This window comes from Staurois parvus, unplaced genomic scaffold (genome assembly GCF_062004578.1).
Source record: "Staurois parvus isolate SC_StPar_1 unplaced genomic scaffold, SC_StPar_1.0 ptg000159l, whole genome shotgun sequence".
In the NCBI taxonomy this organism is placed as follows: Eukaryota; Metazoa; Chordata; class Amphibia; order Anura; family Ranidae; genus Staurois; species Staurois parvus.
Window position 1 is genome coordinate 6,775,569 of NW_028317955.1, and position 14,601 is coordinate 6,790,169.

General features: G+C 40.4%; 1 protein-coding gene across 2 annotated transcripts in view; it reads right to left on the bottom strand.

Annotated features, from left to right (window-relative positions):
• QSER1 (glutamine and serine rich 1) overlaps nt 1–14,601 on the bottom strand; it is a 136,950-nt gene that overhangs the window by 51,558 nt on the left and 70,791 nt on the right. For both annotated transcript variants that reach the window (XM_089675885.1, XM_089675884.1), the window contains exon 2: nt 25–137. In XM_089675885.1, the coding sequence (XP_089532011.1) occupies nt 25–137 (113 nt within the window). The remainder of the gene's footprint in view (nt 1–24; nt 138–14,601) is intronic.

The window sequence follows — 14,601 nt, forward strand, 5'->3', positions numbered from 1 at the left end:
GAGCTTTGACTTATCATGAAATACCTGTAGGATGGTGTGCTGTAGCGTATGCAGGTAGCTGATGGGTGGCTGCATAGGTCTGTCGGTGAAGAAGATCTGTTTCTGAATGAGATGGGTGTCCAGCTCCATAGCTTAGACTGTGGAAACAAGAAAAAAAAAAATGACCAGAAGCGTTAAAACAGCTAGTGTGTACATTAAGGGGTACCGAAAATGTTAACTGGAAGCTACGTTAACAGTCAAGCTACAATGTATGAACAGAGAACAAGAGCAATTGAAATACCTTTAGTGGAGAAAATGCTGCAGTTGGTTTGCTTCAGAAGCAGGCCATATGATGTCTAGGCATTTTGCATTTCAAAAGCCTTGTCCTTTTAGATCTCAGAAAATCCTCACTTACTTCTATACTTATTATTATTATTATTATTATAATACAGTATTTATAAAGCGCCAATAGTTCGCTCAGCGCTGTACATTCCAAAGGGGACAGAACATGTGACAGAACAATACCAATACAATGCAAAACATGAGAGGATCAAGGGCCCTGCTCTTTTGATACTTGCCTCTGAATACTTCCAGGCAACTAGCGTTTTAAGAAGAGGAAAAGGCCAGCAAAGGCAGCCATAATATTTTCCTTATGATAGCCTTCTTGACAGGAAACATTGGGGATTAAAGCGCAACTAAACTGTATCTGAGCACCACAAACTGAAAGAGCAATTTAATTCAGTTTTAATATACAAAGCAAACACCCATCCATCCATATCTCCAAGCTTTTTAATGTTGAGAAATCCCTTAGAAAAAAAACACCCCCTACCACTTTTAGCCATGACCATCTTAAGTAAGGGCAGTTGATTCATGTAGCATCTACTTCCTGGAATCCATCTGCCCATAGCTCAGGTATGCAGACTGGAGAGTGTGCTGATCTGAGAAAGCCCCTCCTCCAGATGAAAGAAAAAAAAAAAAGCACATGAAGACTCCTGGGATGTATAACACCATGCTGGCCTAGGGCAGAAACCAGGAAGCAATTGAAGAAATATTGAAAAAAAGGTTAAAACCTTTAAGCCTCTAAGGCTGTGACAAATCCCATATAAAATCTGCAAGAGAGGACACAGGAGCGAGCTTGTGGACTCTGCAATCAGTTAGCAAATAACTGGGTGAGAGTCATGAAATATTGAATGATCATGGTAAAAAAAAAAACAAAAAAAACAAAAAAAAAAAAACAGCCACATCTGATGGAGCAAAAGTGGATTCCGAGGATGGAACAGATAATAAAGCAGAGTGATATTTTTCCAGGCTGCAACCTCATGGCTAAGGACAGGCCGAGTCTCCCATTAACATTCAATGCAAGAAGCCAAGTTTCAAAACTAGGGGTCTCCAAACTTTCTACACGAAGGGCCAGTTTACTGGCTTTCAAACTTTAGGGGGCCCGACTATGGCCAGTGGGAGAAGAAAATGTCCAATGGGAATAAACAATGCCCCAACATTGGTATCAATGGGAGTCATAGTGCCTTATTATTAGTATCAGTAGTGTTCCATCAATGGGAGTCATAGTGCCCCATCATTGGTATCAATGGGAGTCATAGTGCCCCTTCATTGGTATCAATGGGAGTCATAGTGCCTTATTAGTATCAATAGTGTTCCATCAATGGCATCAATTGAAGGAATGGTGCCCCATCATTGGTGTTGTGGGAAGAATAGTTTCTAATTGTCAGTGACAGGAACTATGCCACATTGATGCTGACAGTGGGGGAGAATAACACCCCGAGGGCCGAATAAAAAAAAAAAAGCAAGCAAAAGGGCCGCACTCGCCTTGATCGTAATCCAGCACAAGAGCAGAGGATCTCATCCTCCTCATTGGTTCAGACACAGCAGTGGGAACACAAGTGTGTGTATACCTTGACTGCACTACACATGTAAAGAATCGCCCTGAACATCAGAGTAATAATTTTAGCACCAGAGATCACAGTCCACTCTATATTGATGAGTTGTAAGGGCTTTTAAAGCATCGCCTATGGAGGTTATGAGCTACACGATTTAAGGAGATATCATGGGCGTACACAATTTTAAGACTTGGCATGTTTGCTATCCATTTACTCAAGGTAAGTTATCTGTTATATTTTACCAATAATTGAGCATCAAAACTCATTTTATATTTTTACCTTAAAATACGTTTAATAAACAGTTGTGTGAAATAAAAAAATTTCAGCAACTTCTTTTTTCTACAGGTCCTTTGCTTTCAGAAATATATAGCGTTTCAGGGGCTTTAAGCAATTTGTTTAGCCAGAAATGCTGAATTTTACCATGAGTGCAAACAAATTAAAATATTGCTCTAGTGCTGATGTGGCTAATCGTGCTCCAGCGGGCATTTAAAAAAAAAAAAAGCTGAATACATGATGGGAGGTTTCAAGATTTGCCCTGTGATGGGCTTTAAGACTTGGTACACATGGGTCAGAAGAGAGATCTGGGGTTCTCATACAACAGTTGCTGTACCTAGATGGCCAATTAATTACTACACTCTTGGAGGCTGCAGTGACAGATGCAGATTAATGCTCAGCTCCACCGCCCCCTGCTCCCTCATCACTGGCTGTGATTCACAGCAGCAGGACCAAGTGCTCCCGCTGCTGTCTCTGAGCCAATGAGGAGGAAGAGAGCAGAGGGAGCTGCTGCTCTCGTGCACAGTGCTGATTTGCAATTGGGCTCAGGTGAGTACTGGGGTAGAGGGAGTTGCACACTGAAGGTTTTTTACCATCATGTACTGAATGCATGAAGGTAAAAAACCTTCAGACTTTAGAACCACCAAGTGTATCTGTGCTATAGATTCTAATGATGCAAAGTGCCAGCAGAATGATAATGCTAGAAGCTAGCAGGTCCCTGCACATTCATGTAGCTTGCTCCAAAAACAGATTTTGGTCTGCCCCCCAATATCTCAGGAGGCCTCTTTGGCGAGGTGCAGGAGTGGGTGAACCAAAGTGTTTATTTTGGAGTTCCGGCTGCTATCTGCATACAGAAAGTACGTGCAGGCAACTGTGAAAGATCAGAACAGATATAGTTTTGAAACAAGCTTCCGGATACAGATACCTGCACCTGTCTGTGTCCAGCCCAAAATAGCACATTCATGAATTAAACACCAAAAAGTATATTACGCAGCAAGATCTGCTTAAGACGTCGACCAACTTAGGAAAAACAGACCAGACTAGTCCGTGCCCACTCAACAAAACATTTCTTTGGAAACCCAGAATAGGATAATCTCAGAAGGAGTTTGCATGCTGCCATAGATTAATCATGACATGTAGCAGACAAGTACTCCTTGACACATGAGCCTGACCCTATGTAATTGATGGGAAGTGATGACAGCGTACACAGCCAACTAATATATGTATGGTGAACCGCAAGCTACTAGATAATGGGAAGAACCTGAATTAAATCACACATGTCCCTACATTACCTCTTGTAGTCAATTCTAAGCATGTAGGGGAATAAATACTGTTACTAAATCCTGTTCAAGGCCACATATTAATTGACTGTATATACTACTGTTCACACAATGCAGGGTAGTCACTGCAAACAGACTTCTACAGATCACTACAGAAGTCAAGGTGGTACACATTCAAGTGACAAATTGCAGGAATTAATGATGGTGCAGGAAGCAAACACAGGCAAGTTTAAATGCAAATTAGAAATTATTTGGTGCTGTGCTAATAAATATATCACATAATCAAGAAAAAAAAAAAAAAAAAAAAAAAAAAAAAAAAAAAAAAAAAAAAAAGCTTTGCACATTGAACATATAAAATAGAATCTTCAAAAAAAAAAAAAATTTATATATATATATATATATATATATATATATATATAAAATGCACATGAAAAATCCAAAATCATGGATAACAGTGAAATACCCCCAAAATTTTAAGTCTAAGGTGTAATCTAGGTACACCATAAATGATAAATAGGTGACAATCCTTACTAACCATAAATGGTCACCTATTTATCATTTATGGTGTACCTAGGTTACACCTTAGATCAGGGTGGGCAAACTTTTTGACTTGAGGGCCGCAATGGGTTCATATATTGGACCCGGGGGCCGGACCCATAGTAATTCATCCCCTCTATAGTAATTCATCCCCCATATAGTAATTCATCCCCCATATAGTAATTAATCCCCCCTATAGTAATTCATCCCCCATATAGTAATTCATCCCCCATATTGTGTCAATTCACTTACCTTTGCTCCGCGCGTTCCTCTCGCCGTGTTCCCGCGCCGTTCCGGTCTTCAGGGCGGACTGTGAGAGGAGCCTAGCTCCCCTCACGTTAGTTACGCTGCCCCGCCTACATCCTGACAGCCAATGTTTGCCACGCTCCGCAGGCCGGATTAAAAGGTCTGACGGGCCGTAGTTTGCCCATTGCTGCCTTAGATTGATCATTTTGGGGGTATTTCACGGTTATCCATGATTTTGGATTTTTCATGTGCATTCTATTCTATATTTTTTGAAAATTCTATTTTAGATGTTCAAATTTGTGAGGTTTTTTTTTCTTTTTTGACATCTTGATTATGTGATATATTTATTTATTAGCGCAGCACCAAATCATTTCTATTTAGCAATTTTCCATTGTGGTATGTGGTAAGGTGTTGGCAGCTGTTTATAGAGATTGGCAATTTAGAGCGTGGGAGGACTATATAGTTAAGTTTAAATGCAAGTTGGTCAAAATAAGGCGTATACTCCATTTACACAGGTATAACTATCTTTACTTGTCATAAGATGTTATTTGTAACAAAAAGGGAGAAAAAATATTTGCAATATGCCTGAAATAACAGTTGATATATGGCAAATACAGTGTTATGGCTTTGTTTAACTCTATGTATCCCTTCATAGTAGCCGCTTGTAACGCTTAATTGTTTTCCTATTTTCCTTTTGCCTGAAGAGAAGAACTCTTCTAGGAAGAGATGAAGCAAATTGATTTACTTATGTTTAACTTCGTTGTAAATGAAGGTAATGGTTATTTTCTTTACATTGTTATTATTATTGTATTAAAGTGGAATAAAATGCAACTATAATTTCTTTGTTTTTCAATGGGCCCCCAGGAGGTTTATGCTATAATATGGTAGTATGCACAGCATATAAAACACATTATGACAGATACACTGTCCAGTGATGCGCTTTCCATGCTCAGGCACGTCCATCCTCTGCCAGCCATCTTAGTGAGTTAGCTCAATTTGGCCATTTAACCTCCCTGGGGGTATTCCCGAGTGTAGCTCGGGGTAAAATTTCAGTACCACAAGCGGTAACCCTGAGCTACACTCAGGAATACATTGCAGCGTTGCTCCAGGATCTCTTCTTCAATTACTTTGTCCTGCGGTCCCGCGATGTCCCTCCTGCAATGTCCCTGGCAGTGTCCTCCGGCCGATGCCGGCATCTGTCTGGGTTCCGTTCCCTGCAACATCAGGACGTATGGGCAGACGGAACGGCGGGAAATGTAAAAATGTGACATTCACTAAATACACTAAAATCACATAGTAAAACATTACTGTATCAAACCATTTCACATACATTTTGTCCCGAGTGCTTTGTCCTGTGCCCTGCCTGCATTTTTACTGTTCTTTCTGCCTGGAAACTGAGAAACATCCATGGCTTCCAAAAAGCGTCCCTTTAGGTCAAAAGCGGTTTTAGACCAGCTAGAGAACAGCGATAATAAATCAGAACCACTTGCAGAATTGAGTGATGATTCGTGGGAAAATTCGCCATCAGACACTGAAAACGATTCAGCGACTTTGCTCAGTGATGTGCGAACTTGGCGCTATATTTCAAATTTCAGTGTTTTTGGTTTGATTATATTATTGAATTAAATTATATTTTTTTAAGGATTATTTATTAAATTATAATTTATGATTTCGTGTTTCAAATTTTATCATACCCGGGATGTTTACTAGACTCTTCGTACATATTTCAGCGAGTTATTCTTAAAAATTACAGGCCTACAATAGAAAAAAAGACATTCCCATGCAAAAAAATGTACCACTTTGATTTTTTTTTTTTTTCATCCCTTCTAACATTCTGCTAAAACTTTGTGATTTGTATAGTACTGCTTGGACCTTGAAGAAGGGGACACTCCCTGAAAGTTTGTCCTCAAAATTGTATGTTAGTGCAAATAAAAAAAAAGTATCACAGACAGTACTCACTTTGAGGACAGAAACACTGACATAATCAGATCGCTAGGGAGGTTAAATGGCCGAGCCGTAATGAAGTCACTCCTATGCATGTGAATGGGAGTCACTTCATCAAGGCACAGTGCCGTAAATGTACTCTGAGCTGCACATGCAAGGCTCAGTGTACGTTACTGCTGACAGGTCTGAAAATGCATTTATGACAGAATTGACTGATAGGCAGGGTTTTTATGACAGAAAAGATTCTATCAGAGGTTTAAGAAAATGTAATTCCGCTTATAAATGTAGAAACTTGTAGACACGCCACTACATGCACGAAGCTTTAGCAACTTCTCTAACTCCACTTGACAAAAGATCAGATGCACGCAGGCAGTGCTTAGTTGGCCAACTGACAGACTTGCACTGTGAGAAGGAGAAGTAAAGCATCATCATTGTCATTATATACACGGCTGTAGTCACGTTTACTGACAACATATTTAGACGGTACTTTCCATTTTACAGTGCTATACAAACTGTATATACACAGATATATGATGATTTATAGAATTATCATCTTCGAGATGCAATTCAGAGGGAAAAAAAAACATGAGGAGACAATCCATTCGAGTTAACAAAAGTCAACAAGCTATGTCAGAAATTGCAGAAGCAGAACTCCGGGCACAGATAAAACAAGAAGGAAATAATGAAGAGATTTTCTATAGGATGATCTAACTGAATACTAAACTTTGGTAACCATGGTCTCTTCAATAGTTCTTGTTCCTTCTGGAATGTAGGCGAACACTCCTATGTCATCACATACAATCCAGAACCAAGTTGCTGCGAGTTCTGCATTATATGGGTGATGACACTGGAAGGACCGGGGGGGGGGGGGGGATTTGAGGTGTGACAAGGCCAGACAGATCAGCACGACAAAAGGCTTCGGCAGACTGGTTGTCACAACCAGAGAGGACAACCGTGGGACCATAGAGTAAGGCAAGTAACATGTTTTCATCCTCTAGGAAAAAAAAAAAAAAAACACTTAAGGTTCTACCATGCACACGAGCGTTTTTTTAAGCTTAAAAAACACTGGATAAAAAAAACGCAGGTAATAGTGTGTTTTAGTAGCATTTAGAAGCATTCGTGTATTTACAGTACGTATAGGAAAAAACCCTGAAAAAAAGCAGTTACAAGCATTTTAGTAGCATGTAGTGTTTTTTTTCCGCTGGAAAAACGCTGCAAAAATCTCTACAAAATAATTTTTGTTCTGCTTCTAGATGCTGAAGCTCAAAAAACAAAAACACCAATAGCCTAAAGTAGTGTGCATGAACACATAGGAGAACACTATTTAGCTTTTAGGAGCAGAAAAAAATGCTAATCACAGCTTAAAAAAACGCTAGTGTGCATGGAGCTGCATATTCATCAACAGCTGTGGAGAAATTTAAAGGTTTTATCTGTGGCCACAGTTAGGATTTAAGGTGGTAGTAAACGCAACATTCTGACTTTCCTCCATTAAAATCATTTAGAAACAACGTATATGATGCTGTTCTGACATGGTTTCTAACCTATACTGCTCTGCACAAATTGAGCCAGGTTCAATGTCATGACGTCACCGGCACATGTGCCTATTTGAAGCGATTCCCGGCATCCATCGGGTCTATTCCGGAGGATGCTGTGCTGGCGTCATCCACTCTCTGCAGCACTGCATTGCAATTCTGCGAGACTAAAGCCCCATGCACGTTAACTTCCTGAAACACCACAATGATCATGTGCAAGATTCCGGCTATCACTACAAGAAAGGGCAAAAGTGAGATTGAGGATAAATGCGGAAAACAGTAAACATAGCAACGGTTTCAGGCGGCAAGCATAAAAAAAAAAACAAAAAAAAGGGTGCAAAAAAGAAAAGAAAAAAAAAACAAAAAAAAAAAAAACAGAGGGGGATAATTAATGAGGCGGAACGAGCATTTGTGTATTGGGTCGGTATATTGAATTACAGGAATTAGATGGCTGAATTTACTACCGTTTTAACCACAAGCCTACAGGGCACTTATACCTCCTTCCTGCCCAGGCCAATTTCCAGCTCTCAGCGCTGTCACACTTTGAATGACAATTGCGCGGTCATGCAACACTGTACCCATATGACATTTTTATCATTTTTTTGTGACAGATAGAGCTTTATTTTGGTGGTATTTAATCACCTCTGGGTTTTTTTTTATTTTTTCTTAAACCAAAAACCACTGAAAATTTTGAAAAAAAAAAAAAACACAAAAATGTTTTAGTTTTTGTTATAACATTTTGTAAATAAGTGATTTTTCTCCTTCACTGATGTGCACTAATGGGCACTGATAGGTGGCACTGATGAGGCATTAGTAGGTGGCACTGATGGGCATTGACAGGCATCACTGATGGGCACTGAAAGGCAGCACTGATACATGCCACTGATAGGTGGCACTGACTGGCACTGAAAGGCAGCTCAGATGGGCAATGATATGTGGCATTGATGTGCACTGGTAGGCACTGATATGTGGCACTGATGGGCACTGGCACAAGGCACTAATGGACACTGACAGGTGGCACTGCTGGGGCTACACTGATCATCAGGGCACACTGATCATCAGTGCCCTGATGATCAGTGTACATGTCCCCTCAGTGGAAAGCCGATTACTGGCTCTCCTCTCGAGCTGTCAGCGTGACAGCTTGAGAGGAGAGAAATGCCATTTCCCTGTTTACATGTGATCAGCTGTGATTGGACACAGCTGATCACATGACCGAGCCAACATCTTCAGCTCTTTTCGTGATCTGCTGTGTCCGAGGGACACAGAGCACCGCCGATCGCCGAGCGCTCCCTGAGCCGCGCATGCGCGGTGAGAATGGGAGGACATCATATGACATCCTCCCAGAACGAGAGAACCACCTTGCATCCGTCATATTAGTATATGGTGGGCGGGAGGTGGTTAATATGGCAGTAGCAGTGTATTACTTATTTCTGTAAATGAGACAAAAATGGTGACCATTATAAATAAAAACAAACTCCTAGAATAAGATCAACTAGCAAAGGTTAAAAAAGAAAAAAAAAAAAAAAAAAAAAAGCTTTAGCATGAATTACATCTGGATAGGATAAAACAAACACTGAAATAGCACCAGGCACACAAGTCTGTCTGGCTTTGAAATGTGCTATACAAGAAAGCAGTGAAGTATGGCTCATTATATGTAGTAAAGTACCCTGACTGCTCATGACAGTCCATGTGCATGCTTATGATCTCACATTGTGTGGCTCACAGCCAAGACTTGCAAACTGTACACAGGCATTCTCATTGACGACTTCAAACTCTTGCTCTTTTTTAGGGATAGACAAAGGCAATGTCATCCAGCCTGTCAAATATTTGCAACATAAAGCTAAACAAAAAAAAACAAAAACACGCACATCTTATGGATTGATCAGGTAACGGACTTTATCATACTAAATTATTTGAAAACAGACCAAAGAAAAGAAGAAAAATATTGCAAACTGATCAATTCTAAGTGTGCAAAAACAAACCTATTGTATGAACTAAATTCTTTTAATTCATTATACTGCAATAAAATTTTGAAAATGCAACATCTGCTCCTTTTGCAGCCCCCACTTTTACAGCTCCGATTAACCTCCCTAGCAGTCTGATTATTTCAGATTTTTGGTGCTGAAAGTGGTACCATTATTTTGCAGGGAAATATGTAGTTTTTTTATTGTAGGCTGTAATTTTTAGGAATAACTCGCTGAAATCTGTCCGAACAAGAGTCTATTAAACATCCCGGGTAGGATAAAATTTGAAACACGAAATCATAAATAATTTAATAAATAATCAAAAAATAATAATTTAATAATACATTTAATTCAATAATATAAATCAAACCAAAAACACTGAAATTTGAAATATAGCGCCAAGTTCACACATCACTGAGCAAAGTCGCAAAATCGTTTTCAGTATCTGATGATGAATTTCCCCACGAATCATTATCACTCAATTCTGCAAGTGGTTCTGATTTACTATCGCTGTTCTCTAGCTGATCTAAACCCGCTTTTGACCTAAAGGGACACTTTTTGGACGTCATGGACATTTCTCAGTTTCCAGGCAGAAAGAACAGACAAAATGCAGGCAGGGCACAGGACAGAGCACTAGGGACAAAATGTATGTGAAATGGGCTGAAACAGCAATGTTTTATGATGTAAAATTTGTTTGGAAAAAAATGACTTTTTTTAAATTTTCAAATTTCCTGCCGCCGGCGGTGCCCGTACGTCCCGACATCACAGGGATCGGAACACAGAAGCCGGATGCCGGCATCGGCCGGAGGAGATGGCCGGGGACGCTGCAGGGGACACATCGCAGGAGCGAAGGACAGGGTAAGCTCTGCAGGGAATCCCTATGCAGCACCGCATGGTAAGCCCGAGTGTAGCTCGGGGTTACCGCTTTTGGTACTGAAATTTTACCCCGAGCTACACTCGGGAATACCGCTAGGGAGGTTAATAGACAAAAAGAGAATTAAAAAAGGAGAGAGGGGGGGGGGGGATGGGCTGGGGACAATGGAAGGAGGGACAGAATTTTGTGTGTAGGCATGGCTTGTTTTAGGTCAGGGGTCTCCAAACTTTATAAAGGGCCAGTTTACTGTCCTTCAGACCTTAGGGGGCTGGACTGTGGCCAGTGGAGGTAGAAACTGCACTGGCGTCAGTGGGAGTAAACAGTATCTTTGATATTAGGGGGAGGGAATAGCGCCCCATTCTTGGTGTCAGTGGTAGGAATTATGCTCCATTGCTGGTGCCAGTGGGAGGAATAGTGGCCCATATCATTGGGAGGACTAGTGCCCCAAGGGCCGGATAAAGGCAAGCAAAGGGCAGCATTAGGCCCCCTTGCCACTTTGGTGACCCCTGCTTTGGTTCAATGGTGATCAACTTTCTTGATATAGGAGGCCTCAAGTGTAACCCTTGACATCAAGGGGTAATACATAACAGGGGTGTGGACATTTTTGAAAAAAACTACTTGTCCAGGGACTAAATCAGTGCCCCAATCTACTTGTCCCTCATGACAATTACTTGTCCAGATAAAAAATAAATAAATACATTAACCAAAACCGTATTTAAATCTGTGGTGCTGTTAGGAATGTCTGGGGCTTTTAAAAACAAGAGGCTTTAAGGTGACTTAAACATTTAATATTTTTAACATTGCGTTGTTTATCTCCTCCTCCCGTCTCCAGCACCACACTCGGGACTAGCAGGGAGGGAAGAGTCCTTGCAGTGTAATGAGCACCAATTGGCTGCTCCTCAGGAAAGGGGAGTGTCGGGCTTATCCTTTATCCCTTTCGCTGCCAGAGCCCTTTTTGTGTTTTTTGCACAAGTTTAAAAAAAAAAAAAATAATAATTTTAGGCCTAAAGATTACAGACGTCAATTTAAGGGCACAAAAAAAAAAAAAAAAAAAAAAGCAATTACCCTATTTTTTGTTAAATATAAAAGATGAGGCTGCATCGAGTAAATAGAAATCCAACTTGTCAAACCTTAAATTTGTGTGTGCTCCTGAAATGGCGATGAACTTCAGTACCCTATATTTTCTATAGGCGACTCTTTTAAAGCTCCTTATAGGTCATCAGTTTAACGATACAAAGGATGTCTCATGCTAGAATTATTGCTCTCATTCTGGCGTGTGCGGTCATATGTAACGTGTATCGCAATCAACGTTTTCATGCGTAGGCACCCCAGCGTGTGCCTTTACATTTGTATGTGCGTATATTTTTTTCACTTTTTTGTTCCATCACATAGTGGACAAAGTCAAGGGTGAGGTTCGGGGGTTTGTGGTGGGGGAGGCTGGCACTGTGTGGAAGCAATTGGCGGCAGTGCTTCCACCTGAATGCTTCCACCTGACAGGTGAGCCCTGCTGCTTGCAGGGCTAAAGGTAGAAAAAAAACCTACCGCCCAGAACTACATGTACCAGGCATTGAGCGATATGAATTCAACATAACACTCCATAAATGTAATACTACAGAAAACTGGCAAACCTAAGAAAGGCAAAAGGAATGGTCAAAGACTACACTACATGAGACTGCTAAAGTTCACTAACATTACAACTAAAAAAAAAAAAAAAAAAGGAAATAAAGGGCTGCAGGTTAGGCACCAGGGCTTTAGGCAATAGACAACAGAAGTGTGCGAGGCTTTGGTGTGCTGTTACTGCAGGGCCTCCAAGAAATGTGATCGGTTGTCAGGGAATTAGATGCATAATTTATGCCCCTAGAAAGCTTAAAGGTGCTCCTTGGATTTTGGGCCCCTCTATGTAGTTCAGCTATGAAAAAGTCTCACACGTGTCATCGCCATACTATGGAGAAGTAGTAAAATGTGTTGGGGTGTGATTCAAAAGTATGCCTATACTGCGTGTTAGAAATATATTGACAACTTTGTGTGCAAAAAAAAGACAATTTTCAAAAGACTCATGTGCACGCACAGAAAAAAAATACCACCAAAATCCTCATCTTTAAATGAAAAAGTACAATTCACATAGCTCATCTAAAATTCCCCAACAACCCAACATTTTATTGAATGAAAATGTTTTAGTACAAATAAAAAGTCCTGACAGTGACTATGGTAATGATGGCAAGCACTGTTCCATACATCGACCCAGAGAATTTAACTTTTTAACATTTATAGGTTTACTGTTTCACCTAGAATCATAAAAAGCATCATTTACTTCTGACGAGTTGGAGTCCTGCACAAAAAACTGTTATTTCTGCTGCATCTCTTAACTGCACCCATAAAGAGAATTACAGGAAAATGACTGGTTATGGCGGCATAATTATAGTAACTGGATCAAACTGGCTTTAAGCGAATCCATAAGTGTCTGGAAATTGAAATCATCATCTAGAAAGAATGAAATCGCAAAATACGTTGCTGCAATTTATTTGTCATCCAGCTTCTAAAGTTGAACATTTTCCTATGGAAAACAAAATGATCCACGGGTAATGCGCAAGTACAAACCAGCAGAGGATGAAGAGGACTTGCCACTTTTTTTTTCTTTTTAGCCATTTACATGAAAGTCACAAGAACACTGCTGTAGAAAAAAAACCCTTCCAAATCCACTAGATACACATAGTTTAGCTAATTATTATTTCAGAAAATTAGCTACTCTGTAGTACAAATATTGCATACCATATGATCAGTCTTCATTTTGAAGTACTAACACAGCACCTCAGGGATTCCTTCAGGAGGTGCGGCAGCTTGAGAAAGCAGCCCGTCAAAAGACGATACTTTCAGCACAGTAATCCTGAGAACACATCAGGGGAAGCCCTTAAATGTTATTTCAAGCTATGTGCAGACTTCTGATAAAACAGCCAGATCAGACAATTATCTGCCTACGGGTACCTCAAGAACAATGGAGGAGCATTGTGGGTGTACGGGACCGCTGGATAAGCATTATTAAAGAAAATAAACCTTAAAACGGTATCTACGGTCAAAATTCAAAACCATATCGTGAGTGTAGAAAAGAATCACCCTCCTTTAAAATAATCACATTTTGTTGCTTTGCAGCCTGAAATGAAGACAGGCACAGTTTTTGTTTTATTCAGCTGTATTTATTTGTTTTTGTGTTTGCAAAAGCAGAAATCGCTGAGTTGGAAAAAAGGATCACCCCCTTGTGTCAGTATTTTGTTGAACCTCCTTTTGCTTTCATTACAGCTGTTAGTATGTTGGGATATGTCTCTACTTACTTTGCACATCTAGACTTTACAATATTTGCCCACTCTTTTTTGCCGAACTGCTCAGGTGCAGTTAAATGTGAAGGCGACCGTTTGTGGACTGCAGTCCTCAAGTCATTCCACAGATTTTCAATGGGGTTGAAGTCTAGGCTCAGACTAGGCCATACAAGGACATTTCACCTTTTTCTCCTTCAATCACCATGTGGTAATGTTTGCTGGGTGCTTCCCATTGACAACTTTCTGGCAGAGGGCAGCAGATTTTCCTCAAGAAATTGATGGTATTTTGCCCCATCCGTTTTTCCTTCTATTCTGACAGTCCCTGCTGCAGAGAAACACCCCCATAATAGGATATTACCACCTCCATGCTTTACTGTAGGAATGGTGTTAATTGGATGGTGATCTGGATTGCATTTCAGCCAGACATATTTCATGTTGAGGCAAAAATAATTCAATTTTAGGCTCATCTGACCAGAACACCTTTTTTCCATGTGGCCTCAGAATCTTCAAGGTGCGTTTTGGCAAAGCTCACTCGTGACTTCATGTGGCCCTTCTTGAAAATTGGCTTTTTTCTTGCAACTTTCCCAAACAAGCCATATTTGTGGAAAATTTGTGATCTTGATGTCACATTCACACAATGACCACACTTTGGCATAAATTCCTGGAATGGCTTAAGAGTTGCTGTAGGCCTCTTGGTAGCCTCTCTGGCCAGTTTCCTCCTGACTCTTTTATCCAGTTTGGAGTGCATTCTGATCCAGGGAGATTC